The sequence below is a fragment of the Homarus americanus genome, unplaced genomic scaffold (assembly GCF_018991925.1).
Source record: "Homarus americanus isolate GMGI-L3 unplaced genomic scaffold, GMGI_Hamer_2.0 scaffold48406, whole genome shotgun sequence".
NCBI lineage: Eukaryota > Metazoa > Arthropoda > Malacostraca > Decapoda > Nephropidae > Homarus > Homarus americanus.
Window position 1 is genome coordinate 2,810,576 of NW_024753828.1, and position 21,566 is coordinate 2,832,141.

Below are 21,566 nucleotides of genomic sequence, written 5' to 3' on the forward strand. Positions count from 1 at the left end.
ACTCCACCAAGAAGACGAGTTGACCCACTAAGATGAGCGCCGGGATTCCACTAAGACGAGCTGATTCCATCAAGACGAGCGGACTCCACCAAGATGTTTAACCTACCAAGATGAGCTAATCCCACATGACGAAGCCAACCCACCAAGACAGCCAACCCCTCAAGACGAGCCAACCCACCAAGACAGGCCAACCCCACCAAGGCGAGCCAACCCTGGCGAGCCAACCCCACAGGCAATAACCCACCAAGGCAAGCCAACCCACAGGCAAGCCAACCCACCAAGGCAAGCCAACCCACAAGGCAAGCTAACCCACCAACAAGCTAACCCACAGGCAAGCTAACACCAAGGCAAGCTAACCCCCAAGGCAAGCTAACCCACCAAGACAAGCTAACCCACCAAGACAAGCTAACCCACCAAGACAAGCTAACCCACCAAGACAAGCTAACCCCACCAGGCAAGCTAACCCACCAAGGCAAGTACCAAGGTAGCAACACAGCAGAAAGGAAGGTAAACCAGAGTCGTAAAACAACTGGAGGACATTAATTAATTTGAAAATGTCTGGTGAGCGACCGTCCCTTGTGGCTCACTGTGAAAACTCTCACTGCCCGTGAGAAGAAAAGTGACTGTTGAACCACAGCGGTCATCTGCCTCAAGCGGTAAACAGTTGAACCACAGCGGTCATCTGCCTCAAGCGTTTGAACCACAGCGGTCATCTGCCTCAAGCGGTAAACAGTTGAACCACAGCGGTCATCTGCCTCAAGCGGTAAACAGTTGAACCACAGCGGTCATCTGCCTCAAGCGGTAAACAGTTGAACCACAGCGGTCATCTGCCTCAAGCGGTAAACAGTTGAACCACAGCGGTCATCTGCCTCAAGGGTAACCTAGCAGGAATTACCCCCCACCACCCCATCGCCCCGGGGGCCATTTCAAGCCTTGACCAATGGAGTGTTGGGGAAGACGAGCCTGGGGCGAGGCGCCACGTGGAGTGCGCCAGACTGTGGTTAGACCAGACCCACGGTATTAGCTCAATCACTGTCCTCCCTAGAGATTTAAATGCATTCAGAAAGTTATGGCGCGACTAATTGGCGTCGACCCGATACAAGAAGGTGACAGCCTGAGGGAGTGAACAGAACGTGGACGACGGTGGATGCGTACTACAACTTTGATTTTAAATTTAGAACTTTAAATTGCACGAAAGATCACTACGCTGTAAATAATTATTTTTATTTTCATAAAGATGGTATAAATAACAGACACATTTACTGTATATTTCATGAATAAACACCAGTCACTTCTCGCCCGCCCTGTGTGTTGACTCTTCCAAACACGAGTGACCACATCCTCACCCAAGTTAAACCTCGGCGCCTTACCAAGTAATCACAGCATGTAGGTCAGTGACCTTCACAGTCTAACACAACCATGGCACCCTGAAGGAGGATATTAATGGAGTTTATATTAATATACTGTGCATACATCATTGAGACACACAGACGGACACATCGCTCAAGAGTACAATAAAAGCGGAAGTGTAGACGAAGACACGTTAAAGCGAACGAAGAAAATCGTTATAATCGTAAAGGATAAAGAAACACGTGTAACGGTGAAAGAACAAGTCTCGATACTCAACAAGATGAAACCATATTAAAAATGAATAATACACACAGTCGGAGACCTACTACACAGTTATGTTTTAGTGTTGCAGTAGTGAGTAATGTAAGCCCTGAACCTTCACTGTCCAAGTACTGGCTGTGACTCACACCTCCCCTGGTGGGCGTGAGAAAGTTTAGTTGTGTGTGTGTCTTGTTCATACACTCACTAACTGGGAACACAAACATATAATTTCATAAACTGAAAAGTGTGTTCCAAAGCCAGCTGCTATAATGGTTGGTTAACACAGTCGTCGCTTTACTGCCAAGACTTGAGGTCAAACAGAACGCTTCAAGGTAAGTTGTTACATATTATGGAAGCCCAAAACAGCTATCTCAAACATCCCCTAAAGGTTTACATTTACAAACTTCAATGTTTTTCAATATACTGTACATATTTACGGAATTCCTCCAGCATGGGAACGTAAATACCTGTTAAGTTCCGGTGCACCTCCCCGGAACCATCTACACTACTGTACTACATGTGGCGGTGGAACACTACAAACCGGTCCTCACGCGGGCATCATCCTCCCATTTTTACCAACCCACAACACCATGACACTGCTCCACCTCTTACTGAATAATTGGTTTTAAATTGCACCTAAATTATACTACATGTAAATTAAACCAAAATTACGTGACGAACTAGTTACTAAAACACATTCTGACCGTTATTACATTGAACCGACAAAGGTACTAAAAACATTCCATCTTAAGACAAATGCTTCCTACTTCTCTCTGATGGACATAACCTAACCTAACCCATAATGCTTCTGCAACATAACTTCTTTTTTTAAGTCATTTGATCATAAGAAGCAAACAACACCAAGAAGAATATTTACACATCATCAAACATACACACGGTACACAATGACCCTCACTTAGGCTCCGGCTTTTATTGTACCACCAAAACCGTTTTATCAGAAATTACCATGTAGATAGATAGAAATTACCATTGCAATAAATATATTTGCCGACTAGACATGATACTGACAGCTCTCCCTCTTGTTCCACCTTAATACAACCCATCTTGTACTGCTTCCCTCCCTTATCATGTTTATGTATATCAACTCCACTGTAAATTATGTATATACTTATAATATATTGTGAAAAAATAAATAAATGTCGAACTGATAACCGTGGTAACATTCTGATATGTTCTTATTACCGCCATGCTATGTGTACTATTCCAGATGATACTAAATGTTACATAATACTTCCTTGAGATAAATGTACAGTATATATCAGGTGCCTTCAAGAGAGCTCTGGCTCTCATTGGCTCAGCCATGTTAATATTATTTTTTTCGACTCCGTATCTGTGTTCCTCTGGCTAACTAAACTGTTTCAATATCAATATCTTTATGGCATCGACCAAGGCGACTTATAAAAATACCGCCAGCAGAGCGCGCGTAAAAATTCAGACTAGTAAGAAAAACTCTGGCACCCTGTCATAGTCTGGTGGGTGTCTGGCTGCACCCACCCCCAGGTGACCCTCCATACGTGGCTTGGAGTGCTTGTTGTGGTGGTAGACGGTTGTTGTGGTGGTGGTGGTAGAGGCTGGGTTGTTGTGGTGGTAGATGGTGGTGGTTGTGGTGGAAGAGGCTGATGGAAGGCGTGAGGAGACAGGTGGGGGGAGTGGGGCACAAGGAAGAGGAAGGGGAAGAGGAAGGACATCCATCGTCGTTTCAATGGGCGTGATGCTGTGGCGTGAAAGGTGTTGACGGAATACCTGGACGAATCAGTTCTCGCATAATATGGTGGGGTGAGACGGGAGGTGGGGGAGAGAGACGGGAGGGGTGGGGGGAGAGACGGGAGGGGGTGGGGAGAGACGGAGGTGGGGAGAGAGACGGGAGGGGGTGGGAGAGAGAGGGGTGGGGAGAGAGACGGAGGGGTGGGGGAGAGAGACGAGGGGGTGGGGAGAGACGGGATGGGGTGGGGAGAGAGACGGAGGGGTGGGGAAAGAGACGGAGGGGTGGGGAGAGAGACGGGAGGGGGTGGGGGAGAGACGGATGGGGTGGGGAGAGACGGAGGGGGTGGGGGAGAGACGGGATGGGGTGGGAGAGAGACGGGAGGGGTGGGGAGAGACGGAGGGGTGGGGAGAGAGACGGGAGGTGGGGAGAGAGAGAGGGGGTGGGAGAGACAGGAGGGGGTGGGGAGAGACGGAGGGGGGGGGGGAGAGAGACGGAGGGGTGGGGGGAGAGACGGAGGGGGAGAGAGACGGGAGGGGTGGGAGAGAGACGGGAGGGTGGGGGGAGAGAGACGGGAGGGGGTGGGGGAGAGAGACGGGAGGGGGTGGGGGAGAGAGACGGGAGGGGGTGGGGGAGAGACGGGAGGGGGTGGGGGAGAGACGGGAGGTGGGGGAGAGACGGGAGGGGTGGGGGAAGAGACGGAGGGGTGGGGAGAGACAGGAGGGGTGGGGGAGAGACAGGAGGGGTGGGGGAGACGGGAGGGGTGGGGGAGAGACAGGAGGGTGGGGGAGAGAGACGGGAGGGGGTGGGGGAGAGAGACGGGAGGGGTGGGGAAAGAGACGGGAGGTGGGGGAAGAGACGGGAGGGGTGGGGGAGAGACGGGAGGGGGTGGGGGAGAGACGGGAGGGGTGGGGGGAGAGACGGGAGGGGTGGGGGAGAGAGACGGGAGGGGGTGGGGAGAGAGACGGGAGGGGTGGGGGAGAGAGACGGGAGGGGGGTGGGGGAGAGAGACGGAGGGGGTGGGGGAGAGAGACGGGAGGGGGTGGGGGAGAGAGACGGGAGGGGGGTGGGGGAGAGACGGAGAGGTGGGGAGAGAGACAGGAGGGGGGGTGGGGGAGAGAGGGAGAGACGGGAGGGGGTGGGGAGAGACGGAGGGGGTGGGGGAGAGAGACGGGAGGGGGTGGGGGAGAGACGGAGGGGGGTGGGGGGGAGAGAGACGGAGGGGGGGTGGGGGAGAGAGACAGGAGGGTGGGGGAGAGACAGGAGGGTGGGGGAGCAGGAGGGGGTGGGGGAGGAGAGAGACAGGAGGGGTGGGGGGAGAGAGACAGGAGGGGTGGAGAAAGATGGGAGGGTGGGGGGAGAGGGCGGGAGGGTGGGGGAGAGAGACAGGGAGGGGTGGGGAGAGGAGACAGGAGGGTGGGGGGAGAGAGACAGGAGGGGTGGGGGAGAGAGACAGGAGGGGTGGGGAGAGAGACAGGGAGGGGTGGGGGAAAGAGAGACAGGAGGGGTGGGGGGGAGAGACAGGAGGGGGTGGGGGAGAGAAAAGGGAGGGGTGGGGAGAGACAGGGAGGGGTGGGGGAGAGACAGGGGAGGGGAGGGAGACAAGGAGGGTGGGAGACAGGAGGGTGGGGGAGAGACAGGAGGGTGGGGAGACAGGGAAGGGGTGGGGAGAGACAGGAGGGTGGGGGAGAGAGACAGGAGGGGTGGGGGAGAGACAGGAGGGGTGGGGGAGAGAGACAGGAGGGGTGGGGGGAGAGGGCAGGAGGGTGGGGGAGAGAGACAGGAGGGTGGGGAGAGAGAGACAGGAGGGTGGGGAGAGACAGGAGGGGGTGGGGAGAGAGACAGGAAGGCTTGTGAACGGTTGGCGTAACAAGTTGTTAAAGAACTATTAGCGAGACCTTCATCTGCTGCCACTAGGTCAAGGTCCCCACCAGCCACCGTCTTGCTCTTGCTACTGGTATCCGGGAGACACTGTGGGGGCATTACGACCGACCGACCGACCGACCAAGACCGACCCACTTGTTAGTAAGCAATACGGTTATTAAACGGCTAAAATACAAAAGAAAATATTTATATACCAGGAATTAAAAATCAACTCGTTATGAATCAACACCCAAAAGTATAGTCGTTATAAACCAACATATAAAATTATACCACACACAAACCAACAGTCAAAACTACAGTCGTTATACAGGCAAATAATAAATGTATATAAACAACACCGATATACACATTTATAACGCTACACTCACACTCTTATCACAGTTAATTACGGTACACTATTCGTCGTCACCCGGAACTATGGTACAGTAAACACGTACCATAGTAAGACGCTTATGACACTCAACCCGCTTCTACCACCAGTGTCACTCACCCTAATACCGTAACCTCTGTTCAGGAATCATATACTGGGGTTGTGATGCAAGGATTATTACAGGGATTCACAGATGACGTGGTATATATTTCTTTAAGTCTCCGTCGTGTACAGGAGGTCAACTTTATCTTGAGATGAATGTTACTTTATCTCCCCTCCCACAACCCACGTTCATCCCCGTACAGTTAACGCCTCGTGAACACATCTGCTAAAAAGCAAGAATGGCGTTACCCCTGAACCCCTTACACAGGCCCTTAAAACAGAGGAATTCTTGTCTTTACGATATATGGCAACACAGACACGGTCCTCCAACCATCCGGACAACTGTGAACCCCTTTTCGTCATTTCGTGTCATCGTTACACGCCTCAATACACACACAAAAAACGAAGGAGCTACATTATAACACGTAAAAGTGACAGTAATTCAAGGTTATCAAAACGGGCTATTGCGCCATGTAAGACAACCATTTAATATCACAGTAATTACGGTAAAACGCAGCGTAAACTTATGTTATCCACCCCCTCCCTCCCTCACACACCTTACAGTACATCCGGGGAGTAAATGATTAACTGTATATTTCTTCTTTAGGTTAGTGTTGGGCGGTGTAATTCATCCTTCTTTTAACCGCATTATTCATCATTCATCCGGTGTGGTCATAATACAGCTAGTGTGTTGAGGCGGACTATCATTGATCACAACTAATCAGTACAACACTTCTGATCATGCAGCAGTGTAATAAATAAACCTGAACACCCCGTTAGAGACAGAGAGTAGTGGAATGATAACAACTATATCTACCTTACCTACAGATGGATTCAAGGCCATCGTAACCCTCACCAGACTGTTGCTATAGGGCAGCCCACAAGCCTGCGTATCTACTGAAAGTTCCTCACACGTTTAGGGACAGGCCAAATACAACACAATGAGCACTTAGCCTTTGGTATACCAGGAAGCAGTGTGGCCAGTATGGCATTTGACCATCACGACACCGGGGTGAACTTATATCCCTCATATTTTACAACTTAAACTAGTGTTAAGTAAGTTAGTTTTACCTGTGGTAATACTGTCTTGACTTTAAGATATTTGTTTCATCTATACTTTTTGTTGATTTTATAGTGTTGCTTCTCAATATATAAAGGCAGTACTTTATCGTGGGCAGATGGGGACTTGATATAACAGTACTAATTCCCTCCAGTTCCGAGTCACTGCACCATCGCATATCTCAATCAATATTTGACACACACACACACACACACACACACACACACACACACACACACACACACACACACACACACACACACACACACACACACACACACACACACACACACCAAAGTCCACAGCTAATAATCTTGTCTGAGCTGCTCCAAGATGTCAACAGTCTTCCCGAAATTTGCATCCAGCACACGGACTAAGGTCATCACAGTTCAGAAAAAAACAAACAATATATGGTACAGTTCCCAATACAAAGGACCTTGTGTTATTGGCCCATCACGTAGGGAACTATTAGGAGGAAACTAATTAATGAGTGTGTTTAATGTGTCCCGCAAGGAGGTTATAATAATTAAATAATTACTTCGTCTGCAGTGTGTGTGTGTGTGTGTGTGTGTGTGTGTGTGCGAACATAAATGACTGATTTACTTTAATAAGCAATCACTGTCCTGTAACACTGATTTGTATTACAGTAAATAACATGATGTCCTTGGCTTACCCCTACAGTATGTAACAACAACACATTCAGCTAGTTTCATCCCTCTCTGTCTTATGTAAGTCAAGGCCACAAACCACCGCTACACCTCCTCTTGTTTACCGTAACTTCAGCCATCTTGCAAACACAACTACGGTAACATCAATCACTCGCTTCGCTTTACAGTAACAAGTGCGTTTAAGAGAACCTAATGTACGTACACTTTCTTTACCAGAGTCTGTAATTAACCAGGCAATGTTTCCCTTTTTCTTTACATTCTAAAATATACATCAGTTTTCCTGTGTTAATAATACTGAGTTTGGATCATGAACGGGCAGCGAGAATCACGAGCAAGAGCGAGTTGACCAAATATACAAGTGAAGGCGCCAAGGACAGCCAGTAAGATCCATGTAAACGGTTTCCTGGGATAATAAGAGGCGATGGTGGTATGGATAACGGAGAGAAGCAGTTGAATGTTGTGAAAAAGGTAGATGAAGATAAAAAAAGAGAGAGAGAAAAGATAACGATAAAGAGACTGGAAATGGAGGTGTTAATAGGAATATAAATAAATGTTGACCGAAATTGAACAAACACACGAGAAGTTTTCAATGATAAAATGTGTCGTGAAGCTTCGAGTCCAACACCACGATCTATCCCGAGAGAGTGAGAGAAAACTTTGCTAGTGGCCTGAATGTGACCGTTACCTTCACTCAACTCGATCATACCCAACAAACTTGTATAAATGAGTTTGAAGTCTGATTTCAAACGGTGAAGTCTAAGTAATAATCCTTCACAGTAATATGGTACCTGGACCTTGAAATTTCCCCGGTGACAAAAATGAAAAGGAAATCAAGTATCCGGAAAAGGCTTGAAGGCGGCGTCCAGCATAGGAATCACCATGATAACACCACCTCAAAGGACGTTCACCATATAACTAGCATGGATGACCCCAGGTATAGTCTGGCGGTCTGAAAACAACAATGCAGGAGGTAACAGCGCTAGGCCTCGGTAACAATGACATAAATGGTATTAGCCACACTTCCTTGGGTAACCCTTGAAAATTAAACCCATCGGAAATTTGAGAGTAACATCCCCCAACTTTGGATTGTTAAAAGTCTAACATTTAAAACACATCAACAATATACAAACAAAATTAAGAGCGATACCCTGATTTATTTTAACATTAATATTACAGATAGCTAAGCAAAAGTATTATTGATAAGTGTCACTGATAACGAAAACAGTGACTTGGTACCGATAACAAAACATCAAGAGAAAATCGATAAAATGGTCACAAGTGTTTAACAAGAGAAGGTTAAGGCAAGATCTAGTAATGCGGCACCACCGACCTTTAAAACAAGTTGTCTTAGCCACTGTACACACCAGCTTACCACAGCTAACTCAGTGCCAAGTATCACCCAACGTGTATGAACAGCTCAGATGGAAGTTTTAAGGATTTTTCCGTTTCGGCAGCGGATCAAGCAAGCTGAATGTTGCCTTCCCCATTAACATAACTGTAAACCCGCTCAAGTGGCCTGTCTACAGAAAACTTTTACACATCTGAACTGAATAAAATACTATTGTAAGTATAGTATCTTTTTTTTTACGGCAAAAATTACAAATCTAAGAGACGTAAACAGGTTCTGTAATCTCGTGCTCGTAACACACCAATGAACAAAACAATTTCTGGCAATGATTCAAGGTTCATAGTCTGTGTTGACGATAACGCACACGAGACATCTATAACAATGTACAGGTATAAGAGAAAGATATGAGGCGAGATGGTATTTATAAGTTATGTCCTTACTTCTGTGTACGTCAAGGCGGAGGGTGCAAAGTGACACATTATAGAGCAACTGGCAATCCTATTAAAAAAAAAAGGAAACCTGAGAAATTCAAAGATATTTAATCATTGCGAACAAACATTCAACAAGAGACATCAATGACAGAGAGACACCTCTATAAACCTTCGAGACACTTTTTCAATATCTTGTAAATATATCTAATGAACCAGTTAGGTGCATCCTTACATCTTCAGCTACGATATATAACCCAAATTTTGACATGCTTTAGGTAAGTCGTGGGTGGTGAAGTAAGGTAAACACAACACCTTGAGCAGTCACCTTCTACACCACTCCTAGATTTTTTCCCTGGAGTTATATATTCGGCTTTAATCTTTCTTTGTGACACTCGATTCCCTCTACATAACTTTATTATATGATAAACGAGTTTTTCCCACAAGGTCATTTGGCTATTATTCCAACACGTATAGCGTCATATTCATTACCATTATATATACTGTACATACAGCCTCTGGTCGATCACCACACAATGCAAAGAGCCACAACGCAGGTGGTGACAAGGCCCTGCTGTATAACCCAGGAAATACATTTAATACACAAACATCTTAGTTTCTTCTTTACTTATGGACTTTTTGGGTCACCTGAAGATTAAGTCCCCAGTTTATTTCATCTCCTTGGGGTTGGCGTTAGGGTGGTTGACCTTACTGTGGAATAAGCCGGCACTAATCTTAGGTGATCAGACTTTTTCACATGAGTGTTATAGAGAACAGTTCATCTGTCATATCAACGGACTTGTTATATTCTGGAAGGACCAACACCATACCAAACCTGCTGTAACTGTAAGGAAAGACACAAGAACATCACTTACGTGGTATCGATTCAATTTCCAAACCAGATTATCCATTCTTAAGTTATCGCCGTATATATTATCCAGTTTTAAAGGATACTCCCTACTGTACGCTCTCTCTCTACATCTCTCATCTACTAAAATCACCCTAATCTTTACGCACGCACGCGCACTCCTAACCGGGTGAAGTTTAACCTTTATATTGTTTCGTGTGTTTATGTCTCGCTACACGACTGGTGACAGTGATGAAGAGAGACGCATCAAAATCGTAGCAAACAATTCACCAACCGGTAATTCAGGACGATTAAATCATCTATTTATGTCACTCACGAATTCCGACGTCAACAAGACACGAGGGTAGTAGCAAGCCTGTCAGGGAGCCAAGCTGAGTTGTAATTTAAAATATGCTCGCTCACTCTTTATCCTCATCACTAACTCCCTTCACGGACCAATATATAATATACCCTCAAATACAGTAACAAATAATTATGTGGTATGTACTATTAAGATACACACTAGTGAAGAGCGTGACCAGGCAATAGACAACCTCCCTAGACCAACATCCGCCAGTAGGGTCGGCGGAATATGAAATAAGGCCCTTAAAGCACCCCTGTATGGGATAGGGTAGGATGTCTAGTGCCTGTACCGACAGACAATAACTAACCCACGACACAAACCTAACACACTATTAGTTTAGCTAGGAGGTCAGCCCGCCCTCTCTTACCTCCTCCTAAACTTCTTCAATTTCCGAACTATAACTTCCTTCTCCCACCTCTAATCTTCATTCACCCTCCTTTCTCTTTAAAAAAAAAGGGGGGGAACCTGCCTAGCCGTCACTACCTCCCGTACCGGACTTCAAGGATAGTGTAGCCTCAGGTGTCAGTCATTATCCTTCACTCACATCATTAACCACACACACTATACTGAATTTCTGAGATGTGGCATTATCCCTACGAGAAGTGTTTCTTGAGGTGGGCATAACATTACGTGACCAGTCATTTATACAACACTAACCTGCCTTGAGCTGACAAGAGAACTCCAACACATTCAGACTCAGCCTGTTAGGATATACACCGGTGGGTCAATACCTAACCATAATCTATTTTGCTTTTACATTAAATGTCTCGGCTACAACATGTGAAAGTACAAATCTTTTACAAATTTGATAAGTATGTTCGTTTGTTTCATATATAATATAAATTAAGTGCCTTACTTGCAGGCACAGGGTCGGATGCTTGACGGTTATTGTACAGCTACACTAAACATGGCGAGCTGTCTCCTGATAGTTCTGTGTTCTCCTGCTCTAACACCGTTGCCTCGTGTAAAATATATTAATGATATCGCAGTCATTAGAGTTGGCCAAATTTTAATACAGTATATTATTAAACAACATTGGCTAGAGGGCTGTCAACACACCAAGCCGAAAAATAAATAATAATTTTGAACAATTTATTTATTCCTGTATTTGTGCCCCACTTGACCCAATGTGAGACAAAGCCCAATGAACAATCGGCCTTGGGTAAGTCGACAATAATTACCCTTATTAAAATCCAGGAACTTCACTTGGAGCCGGGGTAGACCTAACACTAAATTAAGGGCTCCAGTGAGGAAGCCTTAACAATGAAGTGCCTTTCGGATATATATATATATATATATATATATATATATATATATATGTATGTATGCATGTATGTATGTATATATATATATATATATATATATATATATATATATATATATATATATATTATATTTTTTTACGGGGAATTAGCCTACCCGGGCACAGTCAAACACCCACAACGGAGCAGGGGGGCGAAAAAAGAACGGAAAGAAATTGTAAATATAGAAAAAAAAAGGTTATACTGTATTAATCTACACTACGAAGATGCCGGAAAACCAGCTTTTTAAAGTGAGACATTGTAAGAGCATGGAAACACAGATGAAGGCAGAGCATTCCACAGTTTGGCTGTGTGAGGAAAGAAGGATGTACTATAACGGGTTATTCTAGTGTGACCGACATCCACAGAGAAACGGTGGGCATACCGGGCAAGACGTACGTTACGAACCCACGGCCTTGCCGGCGGTACACAGGATGCCAAATCCATCGAACATGCCCGTTAAAGTACCTGTAAAAGAGAGAGTGTGAAGCAACATTGCGGCGAAGAGAAAGGGAAGAGAGATTGTCGACTAAAGGAGGAGAGTTAATAAGACGAAATGCCTATGATTCCACCCTATCTAATAGTTGGACAGAAGAAGAGCCACCCCAGATATGAGAGCAGTACTCCAAGTTAGGACGAATGAATCCCTTATATACTTGGAGCAACTGCTCAGGAGTGAAGTAGCTGCGGCATCTGTACAGCATTCCCAACTTTCGGGAGGCAGCTTTAGTTATACTAAGGATGTGTGATTTCCAGGACATATTGCAGGAAATGGTGAGGCCTAACATATTTATTTCAGAATTTGGGAGGATGATAGCGTCCTGAAATGTAACTGGTGGGAGATCATCTAATTTACAAAGTGTAATTGGTAAATATTGAGTTTTATTACTATTGAACTTAACCAAGTTTGTACCTCCCCATTCAGAGATGCTGCACAGATCCGCGTTGATAGAAGTAATGATATCAGTTCTAGAAACAGATCTAGTTTGAGAGTTAGGAGGAAGGGGAAAATGTGAGGAAGAGTAGAATCATCAGCGTAAGAATGGATAGAATTAGTTGTAGTGTGAAGTAAATCATTGATAAAAAGAAGGAAGAGTTGGTGAAAGAACAGAACCCTGTGGGACGCCACTACTGGTAGAGAAAGAGCGAGAAATCGATCCCTCGACAACAACTGCCATGGATCAGTTCTCAAGGAAGCTAGAGATGAGAAAACAAAGTGGGGGAGAGAAACCAAAAGAGGGAAGTTTAGATAGCAAAGACTTGTGCCATACCCTGTCAAATGCTTTGGAGATGTCGAGAGCCACGACAAAAGTTTCCCCATAATCTCTGAGAGAGGATGACCAAAGATGGGTGCAATAGGAGAGCAGATCACCAGTAGATCTCGCCTGGCGAAAGCCATACTGGTGATCCGACAAAAGAGAAAGGCGTTCAAGGTGACGGAGAAAATGGGAGTTCAAGATAGTTTCGAAAATCTTAGAGAGGGATGAAGTTAGGGCAATGGGGCGATAGTTAGAGGGATCAGAATGGTCACCCTTCTTCGGGATGGGCTGAACCAAGGCATGCTTCCAAGAAGAAGGAAAAGTTTGGGTTTTGAGGCAAAGGCGAAAGAGGCGAGCAAGCACAGGGGCCAGGGCTTCAGCACACTCCCTCAGAACAGGAAGGGGTATTCCGTCCGGTCCATGCGCCTTACTCACATCCAACCTGAATAACACACCAGCAACCCTACGAGTGGAGATTATAGGAAAGTGCATAGGTTCAGTAGGAGGTGCAGGGGTAGGAGGGATAGAGTGGGAATCGTCTAAGGTGGAATTAGAGGAGAATAAGGTGCCAAAGAGGTTGGCTTTGTCAGGGGGAGAGTTGGCTATAGAGTTATTGGGACGGAAGAGGGGAGGAAAAGAAGGCGTGCAGAAGTTGTTACAGATGTTTTTAGTCAAGGACCAAAAGGATTTACTAGAGGAAGAATTAGTCAGGACAGCGGTCTTTCTTTTAATAAAATTCCCCTTGGCCCTACGAAGAATAGCCTTACAACGATTCCTAGAGGTAATGAAAGAGGTGTGGGTAATATATATATAACAAAGTCTAGGACTGCTTTTAGTATCCTGGTGGTCCAGCGGTTAGCGTTCCCCGGTCACAGTCATAGGCTTGTGTGCCGTGGGTTCGAATCCTGGCGGGTTGAGGTGTTGATTGTATGTAGAAGTCCGCGTGCTTTATTGGGCTAATGAAATATATATATATATATTTATTTTTTTTTTTTTTTGCCTTGGGTGAACCATAATATCGGTTAGGTGACGTGCAAGGAAACTGGTGCAGGGCAACAAAGTCAGAATTACAAGTAACCAACCGCCCGACCTGCTCGTACTCTCATAAGTGAAAGCCGTTGACGGAGCCATGTCAGCTTCTTATCTGGTTCCGTTGACGGAACTGTTAACTAGTGCCGGATTTAGACCTGTGGAGGCCCATGGGCAGCCTCTTTGTGGAGGCCCCCCCTCATTATAACTACCCAAGAGGGTGGGGTGGGGTGGTGAGTGAAGCGAGCCTAAACATCTGGGAGTTCCGGGGGCGACTATGAATCTGAAGGCTTCCTAGACGCAGTACAGGACAATTTTTTGAAACCACTAATTACAGAACCTACTAGAGGTGACAATATATTAGAAAATATTATCAGAGATATCACAGTAGGGGAAGAACTAGGTAACAGTGATCACAGAGAAATCAGGTTCACCCTAAATTGGGAAACGAAAAACAATGACAATATGGTCAGAGTCCCAAACTTTCGGTTGGCGGATTATTAGGGGTTAAGAAGGTACCTAGGTGAGGTCACCAGGGAACAGTCACGTCAGTTCCCAGTAGGGAGGGGTAAGGTCATAGATGACACAACAATTGATCATGACTATAATATATTCACTAGTATACTTCATAAAGCACAAGAACAAAATATACCATACAGAAAAATTAGGTCAAATAAGAATGAGCCAAGGTGGATGACCAGAAAACTTAAACATGACATAGGAACAAAGAAAGGAATATATAAGAAATTAAAGGGAGAGGAGGAGCAGCTCAGAAACAGGTATAATGAACTATCTAGGAATGTTAAGAAAAATGTAAGGAAAGCAAAGAGAGACTATGAAATCAAAATAGCAAGAGAATCCAAGGCGAATCCCAAGGGATTTTTCCAGGTATATAGGACAAAGGTCAAGGACAAAGTTGGGCCTTTAAAGTCAGGGAGGGGAGAATTGATAAATGGCAGTGAAGAAATAAGCAAAGCATTGAACAGCTACTTATCAGTTTTCACAGACGAAATTTGCGATGAAATTCCAGAGGTGGAACTGATATTTAAGGGAAAGGAAGAAGAGAAATTAAAGACTATCACTATCAGAAAAGAGGATGTTCTTAAGAAGATAAATAAACTAAAGAAAACAAAATCCCCAGGGCCGGATGAAATTTTCCCTTGAGTCTTGAAAGAGCGTAGGGAACAGATTAGCGGACCCCTCGTAAACTTATTTACAAAATCATTAGACACTGGAGTTGTGCCAGACTTGTGGAAACAGGCAAATGTAATACCCATATTCAAAAAGGGAGACAGAGCATCAGCGTCAAATTACCGGCCGATCAGTTTGACGTCAGTAGTGGGGAAATTTCTAGAATCAATTATAGCAGATAGCATCCGATCGCATCTAGAGAAAAGCAAATTAATCTACGACTCTCAACATGGGTTTACAAAGGGAAAATCTTGTCGAACAAATCTGCTAACGTTTTTTAGGAAAGTCTTCGAGGTAGAAGATAATGACGAAAATTACGATGTTATTTACTTAGACTTTAGCAAAGCATTTGACAGAGTACCGCATCAGAGGCTTCTGAGAAAAATTAAGGCTCATGGTATCGATGGGAAAGTTTTAAATTGGATAAAATCATGGCTCACCGATAGAACACAGAGGGTCAGCGTAGATGGTGTTAAATGCGAGTGGGGCCGTGTAACCAGTGGGGTTCCCCAGGGGTCAGTACTAGGCCCACTCTTATTCATAATCTACATAAACGATTTAGATGCTGGGATCAGCAGTGACATAAGCAAGTTTGCGGATGACACCAAAATAGGGCGGCAAATTAATTCAGGGCAGGATGCAAATGCATTACAGGAGGATCTAAATAAACTGCAGGGGTGGTCTGAAAAATGGCAAATGAAATTCAACACCAGCAAGTGCAGCGTACTTAATATTGGAAGAACAAATACTTATAATGTATACATCCTTAACAACATCAACCTAGAGAAGTCGACTTGTGAAAGAGACCTAGGGGTACTTGTAAGCCCGGACCTATGGCCTAGAAAACAGTGCGTTAATGTTCGAAATAAGGCAAACAGAGTATTGGGTTTTATATCTAGAAGTGCAAGTAACAAGAGTGCAGAGGCCTTATTGCAACTATATCTTGCGCTAGTCAGGCCGCACCTCGATTATGCGGTTCAGTTCTGGTGCCCCTATTATAGAATGGATATAAATTCACTAGAGCCGGTGCAGCGAATAATGACAAAAATGATTCCGGGACTTAGAAACCTTCCATATCAGGATAGGTTAAAGAAACTTAACTTGCATTCCCTAGAAAGACGAAGAGTGCGGGGAGATATGATAAAAGTATTTAAGTGGGTGAAAGGAATCAATGAAGGGGACATAGATAAAGTTCTTATAATATCCGAGCAGGATAGGACTCGGAGCAACGGATTCAAGTTGGATAAGTTTAGGTTTAGGAGGGAGATAGGAAGAAACTGGTTCACAAATAGGGTGGTGGACGAGTGGAACAAGCTTAGCAACTTTGTAGTAAGTGCGGGAACTCTGGAAAGTTTCAAAAGGAGGCTAGATAGATTCATGGATGATAGAGAGTGGTAGTAACTCTCGACTAGAGCTGCCATGCACAGGCCAACCGGCCTATTGCAGACTCCTTATTTTCTTATGTTCTTATGTAAGCTCCCCGGGAAAATTTTGAAATTTGAACACTTCTTTGGAGAATTTTGAAGCCATATGCAGCTATATTGAGGAAATTAGAACATTGAGAAATTTTTAATTAACTGTATATTTATTGATAGTGTACAAATTCCCAACACACACACACACACAAAAGTGAGACATGACTGGAGGCATTCATGTGGTTTCAAGTCGGTTCATAGGAAAACCAGGTATTCATGAATTTCAAGGAGTAGCTAGCCTAATTTCTATCACGCTTCTTGCTGAACATAGTTTTACGTGATGGCGTAGATAAAAATGAATTTTAAAGAATGAAAATAAAATTAATCCAAATGAATAAACAAATAAATAAAATATTGTAATATGTGGAGGCCCCTGGGCAGCTCCCCACTTTGCCCACTCCTGAATCCGGCCCTGCTGTTAGCAGTACTTTCTCAGAGCAGCACTACCACCAGGAGTTGTTCGGTTTCGTTCCTTTTTTCCACAGACGTTCTTATCACTATATTAAGTATTTTAAAAGAGCTGACAACTGTTTATTTTTTTCTTACATAAATCCCCTGCAGTGGGCGGAGCATTGAGGATGAGGGAAATTGCAAGATAAAACACGGTAAAAACTGATCATATGACACTAAAATGATGTCTCTATGTGCTTTGTAGGCGAAGAAATTAATTATTTACCGTAAATACTCCCCCGAAAAATTTGCTAAGTCAATGAGTGTCGTTTGTTTACAACAGATTCAGATTTGCCCCCGAGGGGGCTAGTTTATTGGGCACCCCCTTACATCCTGTGCAAGGTGAAGCGTAGAAGCGTTTACAGCGCCCAACAGGGAAGCATGCTAAGTTCATACTTGCCTTTATGACTCGTACATTAAGGGCGTAAAAGCCTGAAGGGTCATAGGTTCTGTCAAGTTACATTAAGTGAGAGAATGATGAGTGTGTGGGGGGAAAGTTCCCGGTACATTTTATCTGTTTATGGCAAAGAGTGGCAGGTCCCTAATAATGTCAAATGCCAGGCCTGTGACTGTTTGTTTACAACTAACCCACTCAGTACTTTCTTGTTAAAAAAAACCCCGTAAAATTACACCAATACGCTTCGAAATCTAGCGCAAATAAATAGTTTCTGAGAGTAGCCCCCCGCCCCCATCTCAGAATCTAGAGATTTGCGATAAAAATCAAGGTAAAAAGTGTTCAAAACACATTGAAAACCATCGGAAAAACTTAACCTAACTGGGGAGCTCCACAGTCGTTCGATGTTTTGCGTGTGTACCGCCACGTACGAACATACATAATAAAATGTGAAATATCTCACCTTAAACGTAATTTGCACCAGAAAAGCCATTGAAGAAGTGTCCTGGAATTGTCAAAACTACAGATTGGAACTATACAATTCCCGAGATTCATGTAGTGGCAACAAGTGAAATAATACCACTTTCACTGGTACCAGATATCAAAATAAGTACTTTCTGTTTAATATGGCAGAGGACTGCACCCCCCGGCTATGAAGTTAGGTAAGTTTCTTTGGTTGCTTAAGTTAGGTTCTACTAAATGTTACCTCTTTTAAAATACCTATTATAATATCCGTGGAATAAATGAACAACTCTTTTTGGTGGCGGTGCTGTTCTCAGACATTACCCAGTTAACTATTGCCAACAGGTTAAGAAGCATGTAAGGTGAGGCAAGTGAGTGACTTACAGGGTACCGTCTCGCCCTCCAATGAGGTATAAACCGCACCACCAACTCAGAATTAACATAAAAACATAAGAATGGAGGAAACTGCAGCGGGCCTATTGGCCCACACTGGGCAGTCCCGTTTACACCTAACCCCTATTGCTCATATAAGCATCCAACCTATGTTTGAAGCTATTCAGCGTATTCGAGTTAATGATGATATTTGGTAACTTGTTCCATTCATCCACTACTCTGTTTCCAAACCAGTGTTTACCTATTTCACGCCTAAATCTAAATTTGTCTAATTTAAAACCATTGTTACGAGTTCGCTCCTGGTTGGATAGTTTGAGTACCTTTGTAATGTCCCCTTTGTTTAGCCCTGACTTCCACTTATACACCTCTATCAGGTCGCCCCTCGCTCTACGTCTCTCGAGGGAGTGCAAATTAAGATGCTTTAACCTGTCCCTATACTCAAGGTTCCTAATGCCCGGGATTAGTCTTGTCATTCTCCTCTGAATTCTTTCCAATGATTCTATATCCATTCTGTAATACGGTGACCAGAACTGAACTGCGTAATCCAGGTGTGGTTTCACAAGCGCAAGATACAGTTTTAGGATGACCTCGCTAGTCTTGTAACTATAAGACCAAACACTGTTTTTCTCTACCCACGACAGGGGCCTTCAAATACTGTAATATCATCTTTTACGAACACATAGGCAAATTTCAATTAGTGTAAAGGTGTCTAATTAATGTACTACTTAGTATGCTGACCAGCCGAGTAGCTTTCGACAACATAAAACAAGCTTGTGGTCAGACGCTAACTTGTGAAAATCTTCTGCAATTCGTTAATCAGTGTCATAATTTGATCTCGAGATCATGGAGATTAGTTCTGATACACAATAATGTGGACAAGTTTACCTTATAGCCCAGTTCATGTGCATGTGAAGGTGCTTGATCATGTACTGCGAGAGGACCTTGTGCTTCTTGTGTCGTGCACTCTCATCCAAGTTGAGTTTGTCTAGGCCTGCCAGGATGGTGGTGAACAGCCCGCCCTCCATATTCTTCCACAAGTAGCGGGGCACATAGAACATGATGGCCTGAAGTACCAGTACAAATGGTACCCACTGGTAGTAGGCGTGGTAAACTATCTCGTCCTCATCCTCGTGCATGCCCACGCCAGGGTACGCCACCCCATCGCCTAAGGGCTTGTCCCAGTGCCTTGGCACGCTGAAGGTTGACATGATGAAGCAAAAGGTGTTGAGAACGTTTGTTGGCACGGCCTTCGAAATACACTGGATAGGGGCACCTATTAATTCCTTGGCTGTCACCAGAGCGCCAGAGACGATAAATACCACAAAGGTCACTCGGTAATGGAGGTGGAACACTGCATTATCCACTTGGGCATTGTGTTTCTTTAATACTTTCGCTGCTGCTAAATATTTCAGCATTTTGGCGACTTAAATGAATAACTCAGGCACCAGAAAAAATTACAATTAAAAATTAGCAATAAGATTCGTAGATCTAAGTAACACAGATAATAGCCAACTCCTTCATACAATCACTATAATTTTTTCAATTTTTTGTTTAAATAAATAAGCGACACAGACTCTGCTACTACCCACACATCCGACAGTTCACACGCCACTAACAAATGAACCTGGCGGCTGGAGAGAGGCGGACTGGCGGGGCTCGCCGTTCGCGAGACCTGAGAACTCTACGACTCTCAATGGAGTTTTCAGTTAGTCTGTTTTTATTAATTATTCATACGTGAATATAGAATAAATTATGTATATATGGTGATTAATTTAATCCATTATATACCCAATCTTATCAGAATTTGGCCTAGTTTATACAACCAAGACAATAATAAACAATAATGTAGAGTATGGCAATAAGTGGGCAGATGACGCAACGGGAGATTTGCAATTTAAAGGCCCCTACATTGTATATTGAGCTGTTTACAGTTTATAATTTTACTAAATATTAAGCATCCTTATGAAACTTGTTCAATGACATTGCATATTAACTGAATATCTTCAATTTTTCACATAACCTTAAAGGTGATGGAGACGGCAAGGTGTGTATCTGACTTTAACATAGTCCAGTCTGTGAGGTGGGTATACCTCAACACCACCAATGTCCTTCTATTGACGAGTCACTATTGCTTCACTCTTGCCTCAACCAACCACAATGTCCATTACATGTTAAAGTTCACGTAGGAAGTTGGTGGTGGTAACCGCGCCAGCCGGGACCAAAGGCCTTCTAATATTGCTGGAGGCATAATGCCAGTCCGTAGGCCTATTTCTTATACCTTTTTTCTAGTGTTAAAATGTAATAGTATAGACAGAAAAAATCTTTGCATTTTGAAATGTATGTTTTGACATCGTAATGGAAATCTCGATAAAATCAAACATTTTACCGATTAAGAATTGGATAAACGTACAAAAATGTATCCCACCTAGACAGCAATATTATTGGGTGAAGGGATAAGGGAGGGGCGCTCTGGGGCAGGTAGAGGGGGGAGTCTTGCTCAGAAGAGAAAAGACTTAAGATTTAACTACGCTGGGTTATGGAGATAATGTGGGGTAAGAGGCAGGTATTTACAGCTGGACTGGTATTCTGTGCGAGAAAGGAAAAATCGAGTGTTTAAAGTTGGAAGCCCCACAACAGGTATTTTTATGCTTTGGATATTTGTTCTGTTGTCGGTTAGGTACTTTTTGACTAACTAGAAGTTGATAAAATTGGACGAAACTTTGTGGAAAGGTTTTTAGAATCTATTAGTAGATAATTTTAAACGAGAATGCACATAACCTATTAGAACTTGACTTACCTAACCTACCTAACCGACAGACATGTGACGTATGACTGTAACAATATGATTCTATTTCACTACAGCTAGCGTATTTACAGCCTTCCCTCCCATGTAAAAAAAAATATATATATAATACAAATAGCTTTCGTCTACCCACGCATCCATCCCCTACCCCTATCCCTCGTCCTCCCACAGAAAGCACCTCACGCCGAGGATGTTGCCGAAGGACAATTGTTAATTCTGATTTCCACGGTAACCTTGAAATTTATATTGAAGTTTTCTACCTAAAAATAGTTGTATGCATATAATATAAATAAGCATATATAAGCCTAAGTCACTAGAAAATAAAAGATTTAATAAATTTAGTATACTGTAGGACTATGAGTGTTCGGCAACGTTCTGTTAGCCTATAAATAGTGTCCTAAGCC

General features: G+C 44.0%; 1 protein-coding gene across 1 annotated transcript in view; it reads right to left on the bottom strand.

Moving 5' to 3' along the window:
• LOC121855588 (innexin inx2-like) overlaps positions 1-20,020 on the bottom strand; it is a 51,999-nt gene extending 31,979 nt beyond the window's left edge. Inside the window, exon 1 of the mRNA XM_042350625.1 lies at positions 19,245-20,020. Coding sequence (XP_042206559.1) covers positions 19,245-19,774 — 530 coding nt within the window. The 5' untranslated portion in view covers positions 19,775-20,020. The remainder of the gene's footprint in view (positions 1-19,244) is intronic.
• Positions 20,021-21,566: the final 1,546 nt, after the last annotated feature.